The sequence below is a fragment of the Saccostrea echinata genome, unplaced genomic scaffold (genome assembly GCF_033153115.1).
Source record: "Saccostrea echinata isolate AGI-Se365-2 ecotype Australia unplaced genomic scaffold, CSIRO_AGI_Sech_v1 ptg000016l, whole genome shotgun sequence".
Classification (NCBI taxonomy): Eukaryota; Metazoa; Mollusca; class Bivalvia; order Ostreida; family Ostreidae; genus Saccostrea; species Saccostrea echinata.
The window spans coordinates 12,177,997-12,201,757 of record NW_026889765.1 but is presented as its reverse complement, the minus strand read 5'-3'; the positions used below and the strand labels follow the sequence as shown (position 1 = coordinate 12,201,757).

The window sequence follows — 23,761 nt, the reverse complement described above, 5'->3', positions numbered from 1 at the left end:
TTTATGCTGTATTTGATTTATGAAAAATATTATTATAGTAAAAAAATAAGGCATTTTAATCCAAAACTAAAATATACAATTTTAAATAAAATATTACTATTTCATAGAAATGTATGGACACAATACACACAACTGGACTATTGCAGGATTATATTAAAAATTGTGTCAACCGGAAGTGTAGTGGACCGTGTACGGATGCCAAAGTACTGGATGACCTCCAGGCGATATGATGGAAACATCCATCTATATCATTTCAGAGACATGGACACCACGCTGTTGTAACCTCACTGACTACCATCCGTAGCCATCATCTTCATACCAGTACATAAACGGCGTGCAATCAGCTTCTGATTCAGGAAATTGGTTTGGAATAAAAAGGTCATTTGAGGGTCTTCTTTTGACACCAAGAGTTTGGCAAACACGGCAGCATTGAGTAAAATGGCATGTGCCAATTGAACAAATGTTCTATTTAAATATGAGAGAACTGGTTGGTGCGTTAGCAACTTTGTTGAACGTTTTGTCTAACGTATATATATATTTATAAATGGTATCGGAAACACGTGGTGTTGTTTGTTTACGTGTTTAGGAAGTATTTATAGTATCTAAGATTTGATTGGGTTTTAACGATTGATATGAGTTCAAATGAAATCGTGCGGAACAGGTAGTTTACCTGTGTCCAGGTATTAAGGTAGTATGGGATACCTCCACGTTATGACGTATTTCCGTTTGAAGTATTGTTTTGATTTGCATGAGTGCTTATTATCGGGTCAAAATTTGTAGATACACCGTTGAAAAGAACACTCTCAAGCCTATTTCAATGCAAGTTCTCACAAGTCGGCATTTTAAGTAAAAACAGACAAAAAAATCGCAAGTATATAAATTTACTTATAATTGTACAACGGACATTTAAAAAAGCAAACCCCTGTAAAAGGTAGTTTCAACATTGCTGCTTTTGAACACTTTTAAGCAAAAGCTGTATTTCAATTGTTTGAGTAACTGTACAGCACCTTGTGTGCGGTGAGGCATGGATAAGTGCGATTACTTCACATTGTGCTGAATTATCACCAATCAATTATCACGTTAACCAGAGCTGGACTTTTTTGTTATTTAATTCAAGAAGAAACTGTTTGGTCACAAATCAGCTAGCTGTTGTATATAGTCCCAAAACGTTCAGATGAATGCAATTGCTCTGAACAAGACACGTCCTGGAAAGCGATTGTCCTTTCATTGTTTTCAAAACCGCTCAAAGTTGAAAACTACAAAGTGCGATTTTTTTATGGTTGGGAAAAAATGCTCATCATTTCTAAAATAAAGAAGGATAACTCTTCCGCTCGGATCTTTTAATTCAAAAAATTTTAAATGCATTTTATATTTTCCATTTATATATATATTTTCAATTTGTTTATTTCACTTTGCTAACATATCAAGATACATTCTTATTGTAGACTTTCATGAAATGTTATCCGTCTGTTTTCAAGAAATAAAGTTTTCCCAGTTTTTTACGCTTATTTTTTGTTGAAAATTAAAAAAATACTAAGACATATTTCTTGTCATTTTTGTTTTTATAAACACTTTATATTAGCAAACGCCTGCCTATAACATTAAGCTTATGAAAAAAGAATTATGCAAGAAAAAAAATCGTTTTTGTATTTCTCATTAAAATAATAAAAAAATTATTAAAATTACACTTTAATATACTGAAAGGTGGGGGTATTTCAAATCCTTCTAATTTGGGTACATAAATATGTAGGAGAAGTTTCGTTTGGTATCCCATACCACCTTAAGAATTAGAGGTTATTCGAGGTTTCGCTGCGCTTAGTGCAACAAGTCCCCGCCCACCCACCCTACTTTCTAATGTATATATCTGATATGATTTAATATTTTCGTTTTTTTTTTTTATTTTGTAGAATGTTGTTTCAAAGAAGAATATTTAAAATATTGTAACATTTATGTGTAATAAATATCTGTTGCACAGACGCAGGCGATGCCGTTCCTAAACATGTGATGGAGTTTTGAATTTATAAATAATTTATGTTCGGTTGAACTGGTGAATTAGAACATAATAGATGTTTGACAATTTTTTGTAATGTTTAAGATTTTGGATTTCAACCCTGCAAACCCAATTGCATATAGGAAGTATACTACGCAATAGAATTATTTTTTTGTTAAAAATGGGACCAGGATTAAATTTTGCCCCCGGAGAATTGGACCTAGCATACACCCAACCCATCAGAAAAAATAAACGTGCCCATTTTACCCCAACGTAAAATCGCCCCATTATAGATCCCGAAAACGACATTACACTTTTCCCCTTCTTACAAATCCGTATCCGATTAAGTTTATTACTATAATTCTACACAATGTATATGTCTATATTAACGGTGTAACGTTTAATAAAAATATGGAAGTCCGGAAATCGTGACATATATTGAAAATTCATAACAATCAATGAGGTCTTCGTTATTACTAAAAACAAACGTATTTCAGTTGGGAAAATGGTAATTAGTTTTGAAAACATTTTTTCCATTCAAAATAAAAAAATAAAAAATTGACTAGTTTTCAGACAATTCGGAAGTGATGACGACGTTGGTCAGTGTACGCTTGCCCAATGCTTAATACCATTCAGTTCACATTAAAACAAGTGAGATATAAATTTTTCAGTTTCCAAGGAAGTTGTAATACATTAAATATACCCCTGAATACATATAAAACTTTCGGTCTCTTATCATGTATGACCTAAATTGTTGATTTGCTGAAAAAGTATATATTAACAGTGATGCACGTGGAAAAATCCCCATTTTAGTCTTTTGATATATAACTGTGTAAAGGTGTCAGGTAAATTTCCTTTAGAAGTGCCCATCGTCTGCCTAAAAACACACTTTGGGAAAGTGATCCTCCAATAATTAGCTAGATTGGTATAACCTGCTAAGTGACAGGTAGTTTTAGAAGTGTCTTATTGGTTGTTATTATCAGCATTGCAGTTCAAGATGTCTGTATGAACAGGTATGCAAACAAACTTAAATCTCTGATAAAGAATGTAAACTTCCTTGCACATTTGTTATAAACTGCAACTTTCATGAAATCTCATTGCAGTTCTTAGTATTACTTATATGGAAGACGACTGCAGTGTAGATTTATTGAACAATGGTTTTTCATGTGACATATCATCAAATACAGGACTACAATATCCAACACGTTCACGATACGCCGTCCTTAACGCTGCGGACCCGAAGGTCATATCACAAAATAAGGTCCTCTAACATTCTTACTGACTTATTTATATGTACAGGGATAGGACAGAGGAGGGATCGAGCCAAACGCAAGTTTAATCAGGCTCCAGCCTTCAGGATTTTTTCTGAGAATGAGGTGAACCATATCGTTGATCGGTTGAACAAAAGTCCATCCAAGAACAAGATGAAGTCACTTCCTGCAAAAGAGATCCCGCGACTTCTTTCAAGAGAGGATGAAATTAAACTTAGTGCACGACTTATGCAACCCACAGTCGCAACAAAGATTCGCACAGCTTTCCTGAATGTGAACCCCGTAGAGAAACTACCGGACATAGTGAGGAGTTCTTGTGATCGTTTTGATAAGGCGCCGTCTTCCCGGTACCATCCTAACTGTTACGAGAACATCTCTGAGCACAATTTCAGTTACAGATACTGGAATGGTTCATCAAATACATTTTAGGAATCATGCTATCAATTCAAAGGTCTAGATCTACAAGTATGTACGTGACTGAGACATAGCAGCACTTAAACCATTTTGATAAGAGGCCGATATCAAGAGTGGTGTACCTAATTGTGCACCAAAAATTTTAAGTAATATACTTTCATTGATAAGTAAATGTAATACTGACTTTCTACACTGAATAGAAAATTTTAGATGGAAACATAGTGAATTTAAGGGGATGCTTCTACTTACTGTCATTCCTTTGTGCAAGAAAAATTGATGTTTTATTACTTAAAGCTTTTGTTAATTGTATAGCTTCTCTGAGTCGTAATCTCAAGTGAGTGTTTCTGATTAAATGTTGTCCGGTATCCATCAATTTGTCCATCTGTAATACTCTACACAGTTTCGACCTCTTCTCTAGAACCAAATTTCAACTAAACTTGGCACATGACATTCTTGAATCAAGGAATTCAAAATTGTTTAGTTGTCCCCTTCCATTCTGAGATATTCAAGATAAGGCAAAATAGGTTGAGGTTAGCTCTAAATCTTCCTCTGAAGAACCACTGGACCACAAACAATAAAACGGGAAATCTTCCAGATGTAGCACACAAAGCAGATGCTAAATTTCTTATTTCATAGACCCTGGGAATAGGATGGAGCCATATAGGATAAAAATTTTACATAAGAAGATATAGGGGACTTTTACGCTGTAATATATCGGAAAAATCTGTTTACAATCTTTTTTTAAGGAATAACAGGGTGATGATTAGCTATATTAATGTACAATGTCAGGCATCGTCAGATAGTGCAGATTCAAGTTTGCTAAAATCACGGCCCTTTGGGGAAGGGTGGAGATTCAGTGCAGGATGAATTAGTTTTAAAATCTTCTCTTCAGGGACAGTGGGGCCACTATTAGTTATAATATTATGCAAGCGTCGTCAGATCATTGTAGATTCAAGTTTACTTGTTCAAGTTATGGCCCCGGAGGTAGAGTCTTGTAGACGATCAAAGTTAAACGTGGAATTATTTTGGAAAAATTCCATAAAAATCTTAATTTCAAGAACGGCAGAGTCAGGATTAGTCAATTAGTCATATTTATCTGCAAACATCTTCATGTAGTGCAAATGTAATTGTTTAAATCACGGCAAAGTCGTTCCAAGTTCATTGGGTCTTGACCCCTTGGCTCAATGGTCGGGCTTAACACGTGGTCAAAATTTTCATTGGAATAAAAATGGGAAGATGGCCAAAAAAAAAAAAAAAAAAAAAAAAAAAAAAAAGAAAAAAAAGATCAATATAACAAAGGTAATTTAGGTTAGATTTGTGTTCATTTCTCTGTTAACTTTATTTCAAGTGCTTATAAATTTTTACATCAATAGAGTTGGAATTCCTTAAGTATGATACCTGTTAATTGCATAATTTATAGTTTTATTTCACCACTTCTTTTCTGATAATAAATTTGTTTTTATATGTCATGATTTAATTTGACTGACTGTAAGAATGAACAGATTAAGTCTTGATAATGAATAGATATAAGGTGTAATTCAGACATGTGACATCATGCTGAATCATTAACTCTTTAAAATTGAACTTTTCAACAATTGATTAAAATACTCTGAGTAAGATTAAAAAAAACATAATAGGACTAAAATATTCCAATTGAGATATAACTCACAAGACTATGTAGTATTATTCCATTTCCGTTGAACATTATCTTGTATGTTCGATCCAGGTTAAAAACAAGTTGACCAAAATTGTTTTTAAAAAGTTTTACCCTTTGCCATCCCTGAATAAATCAAAAACAACAATTGAAAATTTTGATCACTTGTTGTGACCCCATCCTATCCCCGGAGATTTGAATATACTTGAATGAACACTGTGTACTGAAGCTTTCACATCAGTTTCAACTCTTCTAAGTAGTTCTTAAGAAGAAGATTTTTAAAGATGTTTTCATTCCTATATACTCAGTATTCCTATGTAAAACTTTGATCGCCTATTTTGGCCCCAGCCGCGGAGGGGGGTCGGAGATCTTAAGAAACTTGACCCTACATTTTCAAATAAATTTTAACTCTTCTGGCCCAGTGTGGTTCTTGAGAGGAACTTTTTAAAAGAATTTGTCCTATATATTCCTATGTAAAACTTTCATCGCCTATTCGATCTAACCCAACTCTCGGGGGTCATAATTAGAATAAACTTGAATTTTTTTCTGGCCCAGTGGTTCTTGAGGCGAAGATGACTTTAATTTTTCACCAATTCTGAATTATCTCAAGGAAGAGAGTGTGGCCCTTCATTTGGACATATTTGATTCCCCTTTACCCAAGGATCTTTATGGCAAGTTTGGTTGAAATAGGCCCAGTGGTTCTTGAGAAGAAGTCAAAAACGTTAAAAGTTTCCAGACAGACGGACAAAATGCCAATACGCATAAGAAAGCACTTCAATTTCAAAGTATTTGATTTTGATTTATGTTTCAACAAATAGAAAGTTTTAAAATTTCTTAAATTATTCTGTATGGCTATAGGATTTTTAAAATACAATTGTGCATTCAGAATTGATGCTAAAAGTATAAACTGTGTACATAATAAACAGATCATTATTTAACTGAATATTGTGCATAAGGAATCAATAAAAATAGGAATTCCATGCACTTGTACAATATATTTTATTTATAGAAATTGGACATAACATTTGTATACTATAAAACTTCTTTTTATACATAATTCTTATTCTGAAGATTTATCATTTAAATCCAAGTCTGTGCCCATTGCATCAAGATTAAAGTCATGATACTCGGTTGTATTGTGGAACCTATCTTAAACCCCAGGTACCAAAATGTGCACATCAACCAATAAATCTTGTTCATTCTTTGCACTGACATTATAACTATTCAATAACAGGGTAAATGACAATGTCGTCAAAGGATACTACAGTTGTGGTTTTCCTCAAAGACAAACACGAAGTCTTGATATAATAAATTTGAAGATTTTTCCTTCCATGTTTGACACCATAAAGCATAGTATACCCACTTCATTAATCTGTTTAATTAATATGACCATAATATATTGAATGTGTATTGATTACTTTAAATGTTTGTATGAATTACATGTAACCACAACTCATCTTAGTTGCAAAATGAACAAAGAACGAGTGCACTTATAGGCCCCGGTAAAATGTGAAAAAATGAAGAATCAAATTAAGCATGATTTTCCATCTCAGATCATTAATTGACATCTAAACCATAAGATTCAACAAATTTTATCGGTGAAATTCATGAATATACAAAGAGCAAAGCCATACAATGTGGTAGGGGTCAGCCGACAATCGTGATTTTCTTTAGTAAATCGAGGACGGTCATTCATTTTAAAGCTTTTGTTCACTGTCAGCCTAACGTTGTACAAACTTGTGCGAACGATAAAAAACGCATTATACTTTTATAAAACTTTTGTGAAAGTAGGAAATTTGTACAAGATTAGGCTTGTACTTAAAATATTAAAAATGTATGAAAAATTCAATGTTTTTTTTTATAGCAAGCGAGAGCTATTTACCTGTATGACCTTTGTTGAACCCACCCGTGGAATATATTATTTAAAATACCGGTAGTCACGTGAGTTCTACCCAGGTAAACATTCCTCAAAGGTGTTCACTGTAAAAGATAGCAACGTTTTGTATCATTATATCGAAGTCCTGCCGCATAGAGAAGTTTGTGTGTATTTGGTTTTATGAACACGGGAGGGTTAGGAGAGTTTAGTGTCGTTAAAATGTCATCATACATAAAGCGTCAAACATTTTTAACATTCATGCAAGGCAATGGTACCGGTATTAAAAGCCACCTAAATACACTTTTTTTCATTTTAAAATTTAAAGGAACTAATGTTAATACTTATTGTGTTATTTCAAATGCAAGCGTGCAAATTTCTTAGTTTGATCACTATGGCTACAGGCATCTATACAACTTCATTCGATTTTTTTTCTCAGGTAAAATCATTCGGTAAACGCGCCTGTCAGTGATCCACCATCAGATTGTTCAAGTGTCCGATTTAAATGTCTCCTCCCCTTAATTTAAATAAACGAAACTCAAAATAGGTTCGATACGACTTTTCCGGATTTGGGGTATCTGTAGGCATTTAAAAATCTTCATTTGTTTCAAATCCATGCTGATTTAGGTGATGTTTTAACGTGATTTTAATTAGAAATATCCACTTGTGTTTAACTATTACCAAAGAAGAACAATTTGGTAATATATTCTAAAATAAAACGGCACTGAAAAAGGGCCCATTAAGCATTGCTTAAGTGCACTTGTCCTTTATTAATATCTTAGTGCGTGTTGCATTGCGTACCACAAGCATATTCCAGTATAATGTTGCTATACATATAAGTAATCAATGATCAAAGTATGGTTTTGATACTCAATGCAACACGCGGTATACTACAATGTTGAAGGTTTAACCTCCAACACTTTGCCATATACTCAATGCTAAAGTGATTGAGGGCACCATACTTCCATCGTTCATTCCAATACTAGTATTATCCAAATATTTTCTCTAAAAGAAAAATACACTGCACCAAATTGAAATGTTGAAAATTATGAAAATAACTTTAAAATCGTAGACAGTTAAATTTCATTTTCTGAAAAAAAAAAAAAAAAAAAAAAACATGGACGTAAAACAGCCTTATCAAAACCTCTTCTTTCCCCCCAAAAGATTTTTTTCCAATTTTAAAATGAAAAGACATTGAATAAATCTACTAATGATGTTTTTACGTTGAATGATGCTATCAAAATATTAAGTGAAGCATGAAAACTTTTATGTAATTAATTATTATACTTTGGCTACGAGATTTGGCTAGTGTAGCGATATTTTTATCAGGTATATATAATAACCAATGATAAATTAAAAATTGAAAGTGATTTCACTTGTCGTCAACTGTGGCCTTGATTATTGAAGGCCAAACGTCAATACATACACCTTTGAATAATTCAGAGCACAGAATCAGAGGGAATGCATTAAAGATCCATTTTTGTCGAGTCCCTTTATTGAGAGATTTAAATATTGATTTACGTAGTAAATACACTAGAGTTTCTTTGTTAAATCGGAGGGCATTAAATGTTTTTTAAACTGTCCCAAATACCTAAATCAACGGAAGTGTTGGGTTAGAATTATTGTAATAACAGTTATTGACGAATATGGAATGCCAAACAGTCGTTCTCATATGATAGGATAATAGGCGGAAAAGACAGACTGTGTTTACATTAACGACGATCTGTCATTCAAAGTGTTTTTGTTGCAATGAAAACAAGTGTATGAATTGTAAAAGTTTTATTTGATTTTAAATTTTCTCATGGTGCAAGATTATTAATCTCTGGAAAATCCATTAGATGAAAACAATTTCCGAAACCGTACAAAATCATCAGTTATTTTAAGCTGTGTTGAATTAATGAAAACTATCATCCAATGGATCTTGTTATATCTCACCCCGCCATTGTGGATAAAGGAATAAGGAATATTTACAGCGGACTAAATTCTCATCATATTGTAGGTCCGAGATCATGCGACTCCGGGGAAAAACTATTCAAACAGGACTTCAACCATGTGCATGCAATGGAAAAATTCAGGCGAAGTCAGGTAGAGTACATTCCAAAGTTTAAAACTTGTTTACCAAGAGCTCCAGCGTACACAGCTGTCAACAGTAGTAAGGTCAGAAAAATTGTGGAACGTCTATATTCCGCCAAACGGCCTAAAACTTGCAACTCTGTGACGGTAGAAAATCAAAACACGCACGATGAATGTTCTTCTACTTCAAAATCAGTAACCAAAAAAGAACAAAAATGCCGGGCTCATTCGGCGCATCCCCGTGCTTTTATTATTTTTCCCCATACTCATGCTAGGAAAAAAGAATCGAAACATTTCTTATCAGCAAAAACTGCTTCTTGTATGTCAGACGAAAAAACTCTTAGAAGTGAGTCTCCAACCAGCTGTAAATCAGAATTGACCCTGGATCTGTCAAAACTGAAGAGACGAAAGAAACCGAGGCCTGCAACAAGTGCGAAGAGTGAGGGATATCCTGGAGTTCTTTCAAGTATTAGTAACTGTTACTCCGAAAAGGACCAATCTCACTACCGGCCAAGTCGACAAAGCCTATTTCAGATGATCCAGGATCTTTATCTCGATGAAGATGAAAACTGAACTCAAAATCCAATGGATATACAGATGATTTAAAGTGCCATGTATCATATGTGTTGTTAAGAATAATTAATGTTTTTGTTTTTTTAAGTTTTTGATTTTGTTGCAAAAATAGATAGATACGAGACTCCCACCTTTATCATCTTACAAATTTTTGAGGATGGTGAAATAGGAAGAGAGGTTATTTAGATACAGAGCATTGGTTATTTGATATGGACATCTGGAACCCGTTTTACAAAGAACTAACGATTATGACCAAAATGCAATTTCGGGAAAAAAACTTTCTTTTTAAAATTTACATTAATTTGAAAATGGTTTTCGTCTTTTGAAAAACATTTAGAAAGATAATGTCATCAATGGATATGGGGCCAATATCTCTAATCTTTGCAATGTTAATCAACTCTTGGATGAGTGCAAGTTTACTTTGAAATGTAGGCAATCTAATCAAGTGATAGGTATATCCTACCACATTCAGCGATCTGTGACTCAAGGGAAATGATCTAGCAAAGATGAATTTTCAGTTAGGAAGGATAACTCCTATCTATAATCCGTTTATTTGTATTAGTATAACATAACATAAAACATGAAAATTGGATGCATTTAAAATAAACATATTCATTATATATGATACCATTATTTATGATATAATATATTTATTTATGATAGAATGCCATTATTTAATTAATTAATCTACATAGAACATATACCTTACGTGAAAATATGTGATATATATAATACAAAACAAAACTGTAAACATCACGGAGGTAACCCGTACGAAATTTTGAGGCGGAATAGGCACGGCTTGGGCACGGCTAAGGCACAGAACCCGCACAGGTTTTTAAAAAGCCGTACGGGTTCTGCATGTCCAAGACACAGACACGGATTCTGAGTCTGAAAGTGAGGAATCCTCGCTTACAGAAACCCGTGTGGAGGCACGGAATCCGTGTCCCAGGGAGACGGTTTTTAATGCAAGCGGGTTTTGCTTCAAACTATAGGGTCAGAAAGTCTCGTCACGTGACTCGCGAGATATAACGTGAAAACTTACTTCCGGGCAGTTGCCAAGGATGGCTTTATCAATAATGTACTGGGCTCGGTACGTTGAAAGCCACACAAAACTTACCAGGAAAAGTGAGAAAGCTGTGGATAGCGACAGGGTTTTAAAATTTGTGTTAGATAAAGAGTTTCGCGTTATTACTGCGGTTGTGCAAGCGTCAATGCGAGACACATCTTACAAAGTTCAGGTATGTACATTCGATTTCGCATCAATACATTAGAACAATTTCAAACTATATCTAAGAGTCTGTTCAAGATCTTTAATGTTTATAACTAAAAACTGAGTAAAGTTTATAGATTTAAACTATTTTTTAATTGCGGGCTGTGGTAATCCAGCGTCTTGGCCTCCTCCACCTCGCCCAAAGAATTCATCATGTTTACAATTCACTGAAAATATTCCGTAAAACATGTAGATTTAGTCAGAGAGTCTAGTGTTGCAAAATTTGACCAAATTCACTATCGATTATAAAATTGAATCAGTAGCATACAATCAATTATACGATCGAATTTAATTATTTAATTTAAAGGTTAAATAAAGTTAACCAGCAAATATTCAGATATCCTCGAAGATGAAAACAATATTTCAATACAAATCTATGAGACCAACTTCAGTTTATACTTAGTAGGAAAATTTGTCTGCCATTTGCAAGAGAAATAGGGGAATATCCTTTGATAATGTTAAAAGATGAACCAGTTTGTATTTAAAAAAAATTTTTAAAAAATGTAGCAACTTTGATTTTAAAATTTTCTATCAATTGTCGCTGACTTGTTGACTTCAGGGATGATTTTTCGATAGTCGGCGATATCATTGTAACACTATGACAGAGACTTGTTTATTTTATTTTATTTTTTTTTACTTTTAACAGATATTTCTGGAAAATGAAGAAAACAGTACTGGTACTATAAAGTCATCGACGTGTGAATGTCCAATGGGCCAGTTTCGCTGCCACCATGTAGCTGCAGCTCTTCTGTTTGGGTACATGAAGCATATTCTGTTAATTCATTTGTTTAAAAAAATGCAACAGTTTTGCAGCTTGAAGTCCGATTTTTTTTTATTTCAGCTGAATTTGTCAATATTTATATTTTGTGTGTTTTATTTTTTTGTCTATTCTAAATCTAAGTGCTTTACTAACTAGTGTATAAAATAATCCTTTAGATATAAGAGGGCAAGCAAGACAGATGTGAAGTGCAGCTGGATCAAGCATCCTAAATCTGCTCCTCCTAAAGCCATAACAACAATGGGGGAAATGTATCCACCCAGGCAAGATTATAGGTAACTCACAAGCACCTTTGTACATTATATATTTGGTAATTAAATAATAAATGAAAGGTTGTGTTATTCATTTGAATATTTCATTCTGTAATGAATACTTGATGTATATACATGTAAATTTAGAGCATTAAAAAGAGAGATGACAGATGCAGATAGATCATATTTGTATGATCAGCTAGGTCATTTGGGTAGATTTACAGGTTTGCTTGATGAACAATATTTTTTTCATCCTTGTCACAAGGGAAACTGTTTCCTCTGAATCAAGGCTCATTTTATGATTTATTTTTGAGTTAATGTTACATTTTTGTTATTAATGGATTTTCATTTATTTTTTAAAAAGTTACATATTTTTTTTTATGTAACACTTTCATCATTTTTAAATTTTCTTTTTTAACATGTCAACTTAGTGTGGCATATATTTTGAGAACATACCGGTATATCATCTACCTGTAATTTCTTTGACCTAGAACAAATATTATTTCCATTTTAAATGTTTTTCATTTTTTCTTAAGTAAATAATTAATACATTGTAATTCATAAGGTATTTTAAGTATAGACTATTCACAATGACCAAACATATATTGTCAGCTAAATAAAGTACATAACAAGCGTTAACTTACAACATAATATGTTGAAAGTTGTGGCCAATGTAATGGTAATTGCTATTTCATTTATTGCAGCTATGCACTGGATTTTATCAAATGAGCCTGAGTGTGAGGAAATGCCAGCATTACTTATTGAAGACCAGCTCATAAGTGAAGAGTACTTGAATGCTCAGTGCAAGTCATCTTATTTAAGGTATTCAAATTCAAATAAACAGAATATGTAAAAACTTGTGCTCTTTGAAATAATTCATTATTTTTGGCTTTTAAAGAAATGAAGGTGTAAAAACAGATTTTTTATATATACATATATATATATGATTTTTAACATAGGGAGAAACTTGTCATTTGTTCAGAAAAGATTATTGAAACAGCATGGCTGACTACAGGACAAAGAGAGAACTCTTTATGGGCAGCTGTTCGCAAATTGAGAATTACTGCATCTAATTTTGGACAAGTTATTGGTGCTATTAGAAGAAATCGGTAAATAAAATTTACAATGGTTTATTTAATGTACAAAAGCATTACATTTTAAAAATAATATTACTGAATTCTTAATGTGTGGTCTTTTTATTAATAATTTTAAATTAAAACTATGAAATTCATTTTTTTTTTCTTGTAGGCTCTCAGTATCATTAAAGAAAAGATTACTCAGTGCATATAATCTTGAGAAAAGAGCTTCTATTCAGTGGGGACTTACACATGAAAAGAGTGCAAAAGATGACTATTGTAAACTTTCAGAGGTCTCGATATTAGAGACAGGTAAACAATTATCAAATTCAATTTAAATGTTTTTAAAAAATTATCCTACCTGCATTTGCTGTGATGCAAGTTGTTAGCAACACAGGTAAAATTTTGCATCAGTAGTGACCTTAAGTAATAATTTGGAATGAACTGGTCCTTTTCTACAACTTTGTGACATAAAACAATTTACGTTCAACATTAGATGCTTGTTTTGTTTTCTCATCAGAACATCTATTTCATCTTTAATGAAATGAAGAAATTGATCACTGAAGAATAAAATGGTTTGCGATGTTATGTACATGTTTTGTGATATTTACTTAATTCCCTTGATTTTTTTCTATCATTAAGATACGATTGATAACACATCCATTATTAAGTATGGAATTTTGCCTCTTAATAATCATGATAGCTCAGTTAGTTGTGTTTACTCTGTGATTGGTCACTGCATAATGATGCCGTGTAAAGGTCGAAATTAGAAGCCCTCGATATGAGTGAAAAAATTACCCAATGGTATGTAAAACAACATACATAACAAATATGGTTAAATTTATATTGTAGTTTTTAATTTCAGGCATATGGCTTCATGAATCAGGTGTTCTTGGTGCCTCTCCAGATGGATTTGTCCAAGGTGATCCCAAACATTTGAAGATTCACCTTCAAGGAAAAGTGAGTGCATCACCAGATATTATAGAGGTTAAATGTCCTTTCTCTGCAAGAGCAATGTCTATCAAGGATGCCTGTACAAATTTGAAAGATTTCTTTCTAGGTAAGTACAAACCGATTTGAAAGTTTTCTAAAAGAGCCTGGTATATGTAAATTAGTTCTCATTTTTCTTTGATGAAACCATCTTTCATGATTTATGTCTAGATAAAATTATCCTACATTATTTTAGTGAAAGAATAGATGTCGATCTTTTGAAATCATTTTAGAGTGTGACTCTGAGGGTGTCCTGCATCTTAGAGAGAATCATGATTATTGGCACCAAGTTCAAGGCCAGCTTTATCTTACAGGCACCACTTGTTGTGATTTCGTAGTTTGGACACCAGTAAGCATGGAAGTCATTCGCATCCTTCGAGACGAATTATGGGAAATTCACTTGAAAAACATGATTGAATTCTACTTTAATGTGTTTCTACCCTCTCTCCAGTAAAATTTTGACTGACTTTATATTGTACATGAGCATACATGTATATTGGTGCACTCAAAATTTAGCTCAATCCTCTTCTTCAGTATGATAAGCACAATCATAATCTCAGTGCGATTAGCATTTTGTTTGACAAGTAGTGCTTGCTAATAGCATGTCCATAAATAAGTGAACATGAAGCAATACCTAAGACATTAAATTATGAATACCACCAAAGTAAGTAACTATGTTTACTGTAAACAGATCTCTTACATTGCCTTCTTCCCTTAGTGCAGTAAATAAAAAGAGAATTTTAATTTTTGCCAAACTGTTTAATTTTATCATGGTTTATTTTTTGCAACTAATGATCAAAGCAATCATTATCTTAAGCATGCATCACCAGTGTGGAAATTTTGAACAAAATAAGTAATTTAAGATGTACAATTGAGTCCTTTTCACAAAAAAGTAAAAGAAAAGAAATATATACAAACTGCAATTCTAAAGATGCAATATCATTAAAATGAGATCTATGTAATTAGGGTCAGACAACATTTTTAAAACAATTTAATTATTTGAAAGGGACGTATAGTTTATATTAAGTTTATATAATTATATTATGCATGATTTCTGAATACACAACATCCTGATTAGGCAAGTGCCACAGAATACATTCACTGTAGCATATATACATGTAATGTTCATATATAGTAATTACAATACATGTGAATTATATAACAGTTTTTCTCTAAAAAATAAACATATTGTTTTTCAAAAGTAGTTTTTCAAGCTTTGATTGATATTAAGTTTATTTGGCTTCTTTCAAATGCACAACTGATGTTTCCAGAATTCTATGATGAACTGTGCGCGCATAATTTTACATTATCCTTGTGTTACATGTACCCATTCTCAAGTGTGTTGCTAATGCTGAGGATAACATTACAAATTGTTTAATATTTCTTAAACAAATCTGATTTTAGTATTTAACATGAAAGTATAATAATGAATATAAACATTATAGAGATTTTGTGTACATATTTAGCATGTTTGAAAAGATACAAGTTAGATGTTGTGTACTACTTTAATTCACACCAGTTCTAAATTTCATACTTTTCTGCTATTTCCTTCAACAGAGGAGCTTGCAAATTAACAAGAGCTACACACAGTTGGAAAATTTTAGTGGCAAGATGTCTGTATTGTGCAGGAATGTGATCTAGAATACGGTAGTTCTTGATTCTTTCATTTGCTCGCTCCACATGAATTCGACTTCTCCCAATCTTGTAACAAAGCTGTGCTTCTTCCTTTGTGAAATGACATTTGGATGACAGGAAAGGTGGTATGTTTAATGTCACTCCTGGTGGAAGCTTATCAAATATGTTGAAGCCCTTATCTGCAAGGATCATATCACCTGGCTTCAACATATCCAATACACCACAGTGATCAACAATGGCAGCATCAGAGGTGGATCCAGGATAGAGTTCTGAACAATACACTAAAGCACCATTTGGTGCTACACACGTGACAGCTTTTACTGTATGGCGACTTTTGTAGTTGCTGTAAGATAGCGACTGGTTATTCATGTCTGATGGTACATCCTGTGTGATTTCGGTGGCATCCATTGCTATTCTCGCAGAGGAAAACTCCTCAAATGATTTGGGCATTGACCCTTTGCATTTTAACTGGGAGGGTATCCCAACAGCCTTCATCACTCCTTCAAATAAAATTTCATGCAGCGCTGTAACATAGGTATTCAATATGTTGGAGACAGTACTTTTACTGGTGTTAAATCTTTCTGCTAAATCCAAATCCCTTAAATTAAGGCGTAACTTCATAAGAGTCATAAGGAGCTGGTCACTGGTACTGATCCCTTGTACCGTCCATCCATTATAGTATTGGAATGGGGCCATTCTTTCCAACAAAGACACCAGTATATTGAAAACTTCTGAGGGAAATGAAGTATATAACAGCATCTATAACAAAGCAAAACAACCATTTATAAATTATGATCAATGAATATTGCCACATGTATACTATTTTTATACAAAATAAACATCTTGTGTAAAAACCGCCATTTTCAACTTCAATTAAAGCACCTCAAATGGAGTCTGATTTACAAATGCAAATCAAACTCCAAAGGTCAATCAAAATCAAAATTGTTGGTACCTAAGTGCAAGAGAAGGTTTTGTCACAAAGAATACATCTGTGAAATATGAAAACCCGAGCACCAACCTTTCAAAAGTTATGGCCAAGATTAAAATTTTTCAACTGTATGTCAGACAAAGGTCAAGGTCAAAATTGTTGCTATCCAAGTGAAGGTCTTTTCACAAAGATGTGAAAACCTTGGAACTAACCATTCGAAAGTTATGGCCAAAGTAAAAAGTTTTCAAAAGTGGCTCGAACTCCAAGGTCAAAGGGGGTCAAAGATGTTGGTATCTAAAGGAAGGTCTTGTCAAAAAAAAATCCACTTGTAAAGTATGAAAGCCCTAGCATCAACTGCTCAAAAGTTATGGCCAAGGTTAAAGTTTAGTAAAATTTTGCAAAAGTGGGTCAAACTCCATCACAAGGAATACATATGTGATACAAGAAAGCCATACATTGTAGGTCCAACCAGTCAGTAGGTTTGGGCAAGGTCAAATTTCTTGCGGCCAAACAGACTAACGGACAGCTAATCAGACGGACGGACACAACAATTAAATCTATATGCCCCCAAATCTTCGATTAAGGGGGCATAAAAATATGCTCAAATAACATACCTTGTCTGGGTCCTGTATTATGTTGCAAATTGTAAAGGCTTGTTTTTTCAGTTTTAGTGACTCTAATTCTCTTTGGAGCTCTTTCACTCTTTCTGCTAAATCAACACTTTCTGTAATGATTACAAAACAATATTAGCAATATCAACATTAAACCATAGTAGGCATTTAACATCAGGGTGGTATATAGTATAGTATAGTATAGTAGTATAGTCAAATAAGGGTAGTAGCTAGTGTATGAATTAAATTTGGTACTGAAAGAAGTTTGACCCCCCCCCCCCAACCCACCCCCAAGCATGATATTCTATTTTCATATAAGGCTCTATAAGACACATAAATATGTTTGTGAGGCCACCTTTAAAACAATGTTTGTTTTTCCTCTCCAGAATCAGAGTAAAAAAATAGGATTGGTAGGGTAAGTTGCACCATGTCGGTAATTGTTGACGTAATGAAAAAATTCAGAAAAAAGTTCTTAAAAAATTGTTTCCTGGAGGTTATGTAAAAATTTTGTGTAGGACCATTTTTAGCCAGTTGGTCTGGAGAGGGCAAACAAACAATTTTATTAAGATAGCCTGACTTATTAAAAATAGACATAATAATATAGGCATAATACAAATAATGTCCATCTGATATAATTTTTTTTTCAATACCTTTGGATGCCTCTGGAAAATAAGCAGTATAACTATGATCAGCGTGGATCCCTCCTTCACACTGTGAAGTTGTCATTGCACATTCTCCATCAAACCCTTCTGTCAAGCATACAAATAAATTACACACAAAGTAATATTTTTATGAAAAGCATCATAATGAAAGGATAAATTACTGCAGTCTTTGCAAACAATAATCTTACAGGGCATGCAAAACAAACTGATATGAAAATATAAGGGCTCCAATACTTTAAACCTTTTGTGAGCATGACCCAGTGGATAAATCAGGTGATAAGTGAAAGTCTTGCCAAAATGAAAATTGTTTTACCTTCAGTACTTCCAGAAACTGCATAGTCGTGGTCATTGTGGTTTAGCTCTGCTTGTCTGGGTTGCTCTGTATTGAGGGTTCCTTCTGTTTCTGTTTCAGTAATTTTGCGTCTGTAAAATATTATTTTTATGCTCTTCAATAAACAAATATATATATTTTAAAAGTTAAAAAAAAAATAATAGTTATAAATATACAATTATCATTGAAAACCAAGCTAACTCTCATATACATTACATATAAATGATACATATACATATATACATATAAATGAAGGAGGAGATGAAAAAGAGTCATATTGACATAAATTTTAGAAAGCAACTATGTATGAAGATCTGTCAAGTAAGAAATATTTACCTTTTTGGCTCGACAAAGTCAGGAAAGCAATTATTTTTGCTGTATACAAAAATTGTCGGCCCATTCTCTTTTCTCCCATCTTTAAAGTGGCAACTGCAAATTCGATCATTACTATTGTATTCTCTATCTGCTCTCCTGAAAAGGTTGAGGATAAATTCAATACTATATAATCAAATTAATAATTTAAAAATTGTTTGTACAACATTATTTAAACTCACATCTATAAATAGCAGTTAGTTTACTTTCATATGTTTAATGTAAACTTTTGGTGTAATGCTACATCGTATCCTGTATGACCGATTAGCTAGGGGTGTCCACACTGTGGCTCGAACCTACAACCCTCAGATTCAAAATCCAACGCTCTACCGACTGAGCTAAAGGGTTAACCCACTACCTAGTGCTAGTAGGAACGTGGCCTCACTATATACAACACATAGCCACTTTTAACTCTGTTACACTTCCCCCTTCTTGAGATTTCTTACCCCTGAGGTATCTCACACACGAGACTCTATAAACATCACTCACCATGTGGGTTTTGTAGTTGAGCGCCAATATGACTGATTAGCTAGGGGTGTCCACACTGTGGCTTGAACCTACAACCCTCAGATTTAAAATCACTCTATTTACTGAGCTAAAGGGTTAACCCACTAGCTAGTGCTAGTAGGAGCGTGGCCTCACTATATACAATGCATAGCCACTTTTAACTCTGTTACACATGTATTCTCTTTATTATTTTGAATTAATTTCATATTACTAAGTATAAAAAATATGAAAATAAATTGGACATTAAGCATTTCTAATATGGGTCTTGTCTGAGAGATTATGTATGATACCAGCTGATTTTAAAAGTTCTGTTAATCATGAAGATTGAGACAGAGTGAAGACATATAAATACAGAAGATAATTTTAAAATAATTCTAAATATTAATTTGCACTGAAAAGTCAAGCCACGATTTCTTTGTTCCTTTCTTAAACAATCATCTGACAATTTCTACTAATTGGTTAAATTTATAACTATTCCCTTGTAAATACAATGATATACATGTATATATAAGGCCTGCAAAGTTTTGTTTAGTATAGGCCTATAACCATGATAACATGACACGGGGCTTGGATCTATCAGACAAGTTTTCCAGTTTAATGTTTTGTTAAAATAAGTATTATCATTTGTATACCTGCATCTATCAATCCATTTCTTCCTCTTTTTTGGATCTGTAGGAAATCTGAATAAACTACATGTTCGATTCGCGCCAGTCATATGGGTACACCCGAAGGCAAAACACAGCGGCATCTTGGTCTGCTGCCCGGAAGTTGCAAATCGAAAATGAAAGTAAACGAGACTTTCCGACCCTATTTATTCATATCTCACGGCTTTTTACTGAGCATGCTCAGTCATAACTTCCTTTATCTGAATATTAAATTGGAGGGATTCATGGTCATGAGCTAATAATGTGTCTTTTTTACTCTAGTTAAAGGATATTTAACTAATAGATGTCAGTTGGAATTGTATTTATGTCAATCTGGAATGATTTCATCACTTTTGAACTATTAAATGCAGTAAGTCTAATATAGAATGAATAAGTCATTTTCAATTTTCATTATCTTTCTTTATTGCAATGTTGACAACGAACATGATGAAATAGTCTTTGTTTATTTAAATGACTTTAGTTGGACTTTCACTATGGCCAAAAAAATAATAGTCTCGTTTCCTGCTACCAGCTGCCTGAAAAAAATAGGGTAGTCAGGTAGGAAAATTAGTTTATTTTTTTCTGATGGCATTTTTTTTTTTTTTTTTTTTTTTTTTTTGGATATGAACCAACACAAAATCAAATTAAACATGTCACAGGTCAATTTTGTCTTTTAAAATTAAATTTCATGTCTTTTGATGCACAACTCAAGTGGTATTTTATGAAAGTCCATATTTAAAACATAGAATTTCATGAAATGCTTGTTTTGTGTTAACACCGAAACCGATTACAGTGACAGAACGATGGAATTCAGGAAATTCCCAATTTTTTCCTTTCAAAACTTAAAAAAAAAATTAAGGATCGGGCGCAGAAAAATAGGGTCGGTCGGGTAGCAGGAAACAAGACTATTTTTTTTTTTGGCCTAAGTAATCCCTCGTACATTTTATGTGTCATCACTGTGCTACAGAAAGTTTTATTTAAATTAAATTCTTTCTCAGATTGTGCAAACTTAGATAAAATTACAATAATGAATTGTACACTATCATTAAATTCTTAATTAAAAACTAGCATAAATTGTAAATGATAAAGTAAATCTTTAACAGAAAGTAAATGGACACATTCATATAAGATTTTAACTTTTAAAATTCTAAAACTAAGCATAATAATAATGTAAAGCATTGTGAAGTTTGGTTTCAATCACCATTTTGGCATCCACAGTTACATCAGGAGATTCTCTAACGGCCCTGACCCAGATCTACACAAACGTACAGACCCCGTGACACCATATATGGTATGTCTCACGGCTTTTTTTTTTTGACACGGGTTCCAAAAATCCGTGTCTCCATATATGGAAAATGACATGGGTTTCGAACACGGGTTTACAGAATCCGTGAGTCCATATATGGATACTTACAATTTTTGCTTTCTGACACGGATTTTGTAAAACCGTGTGATCTAATTTATTAATTCGGCCAATATCCCGTGCCGTGCCTCGATCACTTTAAGGCAGCTTCCCATACATATTTTACATAGGAGCAGGAATGCTATAAGCACGGGTTTCTGGAAACGCAATCCGTGCCTGAGCCGTGTCTAAGCCGCCTGGACTGTTTCGTACGAGAATCAAACAATACCTCTTATAAATGAGTGAAATAAATTGCTTCCTTTGCTCAAACTGCGATTTTGCATGAAAATATCTAATTATACTTTGCATCTTTAAATCGTTGAAAGAACTTGCAACAGGCAGAAATACTTTTGCAAATATTTTTTTTTCTATATGACGAATTTACAACATGTGCGTTTAAATCGTTTTTTCTTAACATTTCAAGTTGTAATATTGATTAAATCTTAGTAAAAATAGCTTTCTATGAACCTACAGAAATTATATTTACCTTGTTTGGCCAATGTCATACACCAGGGAAGTATTAAAAGTAGAATTCACGACCCGGTATATTGCTTGTCTACTCACGAAGCAAATTGAATGTCAACAAGTCACAAACTTTAGACTTAGAGTTACCGTTCCTTGCCTCCCCCTAGCGTTCAGTAGAAATGCTAGGATTTGCATTCTATGAATTTTCCCGAGAGTCTGAAAAATTTTGGACTTGAACTGTTCTAACTCTTGTGCCAAGTTTCAGGTGAGTTGAGCTGGTGTTATTTTTAGATTGATTTTTACATTATAAAAGAATAGAATGGCATTTTGGTATTTTAAAGGGGCATGGACACCGTTGCATTGTTTACATTTTAAATTTCTATGTTTATTAAAAAAATAACACCAGTTAAATGAATTGAACTTACATGAATATTCTTAGAATTCAATGACAACAACATTCTTTTTTACATCACGTCAAACATCTGTTTTCGTAAACAGGGCACGAGCTCTGTGTTAATGTTTACGTTTCACGGGTGTGTGCAATTTGTTAAACTCTGCACATATCACTGACCACTGATTGACAATGCTGGTGAGTTGTTTTTGTTTTCTCACATTTCTACTCTGAATTTTCTGGATTAAAGTTTTTATAACGACTAAAGTCAAGTTCTTTTTTATGGTTCTTTATTTTAAATTAAATTATCAAATTGGCAATGAGCTACAAACAAGCAAAAATATATACACACATTACCAATAAAACACAAAACAAAAATAAAAGAATTAATCAGTAAATGAATTTAAATTCAAACGAACACATACCACCAAAATATGGCAATGCCACACCCAGTCACTCACTCGTACTTTTACTGCGCGTGTGGTCTCTACATTTAAATAAACAGAATTACCGGTATTTATTATATTAACGATAAAAAGATATAATAATTAGTATAATTCAAGTTTAATAAAACACAAGATTAACAAACATTCTTACCGTAACACGCATCACTCTCAAACTCAATCGAACACGTTCAGTTCATAACAGGGGCGTCAGCACAGTGAGTATTAATAGATAACTTGACAAACCAGTTTAAATCTTAGAGATTTACTCAACAAAATAATAAATTCAAATCACTGCACTGAAAATTAATTAAAAATAGATAACAACTAAATTAATATTCAAATAGAATTTTTATAAAGTTTTTAATAATATAATCTCTAAATAAAATTAAATACCTGGAGCAAGAACAGAAACTCTATAAATAGACAATCGGTTTAATAAAGTATGGTGCGCGTTTCGTGTTCTTTTAGTATGCGCAAAATCAACCGTTACATTTTAATATTTTTCATTAATATACAATAATTCCAATCTTAATTTTATTTGTTGCTTTACTGTGTTTTGATTGGACTGTGTTTTGATAGAACAAATTCAAGAAAAAGTTTACACATCGATAAATCTCTCAACCAGAACTACTTTCTTGGCCTAGTTTTTATTGTGAAAAAAAAATGAAACAAATCGTTACTTGTAGTCTGTTTTAGCTAAACGATTACAGAAACTTTAAATTAAATAAAAACAAAACTGACGACATACAGGACTGATCGACAGACGGGAATCTTATGTTTATGTCACTGTCAGATCACGAGTGTGAATTCTTATTTAAATCTCTCATAGGATATTATCCTTCTTCCTAATGCTAAGCAAATCAGCTCAGTTCTCGGTAGGTGATAGGAAAGAGAAACGTACCTCTGACTCTTGCCTTACCGGGATCAACATTAACGGTTGTCCGATTGCCCGGGACAAGTAAATTCTCAGTTCGGGCAAGTGAAAATGTCAACTTACTTGTCCGATCGGGCAAGTGAATTTTTCTGATAGAAATGTATATTGGTATCTAGTTTACATTAATTATAAATAAAACAATAGATTGAACACTTGATTTCCGCCAGATACGTGACTGACATTGCTCCCTTGGATTTCTAGATTATATCGTTCATTAAAA

General features: G+C 33.1%; 2 protein-coding genes across 2 annotated transcripts; one reads left to right on the top strand and one right to left on the bottom strand.

Moving 5' to 3' along the window:
* Positions 1–10,843: 10,843 nt before the first annotated feature.
* On the top strand, positions 10,844–15,209 carry LOC133188455 (uncharacterized). Its single transcript, XM_061323893.1, has 9 exons — positions 10,844–11,086; positions 11,765–11,874; positions 12,055–12,171; positions 12,295–12,371; positions 12,852–12,969; positions 13,107–13,256; positions 13,396–13,535; positions 14,089–14,283; positions 14,447–15,209. Exons 1-9 carry the CDS (start codon positions 10,910–10,912, stop codon positions 14,665–14,667), a joined length of 1,305 nt encoding a protein of 434 aa, XP_061179877.1. The 5' UTR covers positions 10,844–10,909; the 3' UTR covers positions 14,668–15,209.
* Positions 15,210–15,309: 100 nt separating this feature from the next.
* LOC133188453 (uncharacterized) lies at positions 15,310–20,064 on the bottom strand. Its single transcript, XM_061323890.1, has 6 exons — positions 19,892–20,064; positions 18,717–18,851; positions 18,363–18,472; positions 18,038–18,136; positions 17,391–17,500; positions 15,310–16,607 (listed from the first exon to the last, which is right to left on the bottom strand). Exons 1-6 carry the CDS (start codon positions 20,005–20,007, stop codon positions 15,735–15,737), a joined length of 1,443 nt encoding a protein of 480 aa, XP_061179874.1. The 5' UTR covers positions 20,008–20,064; the 3' UTR covers positions 15,310–15,734.
* Between the last annotated feature and the right edge of the window lie 3,697 nt (positions 20,065–23,761).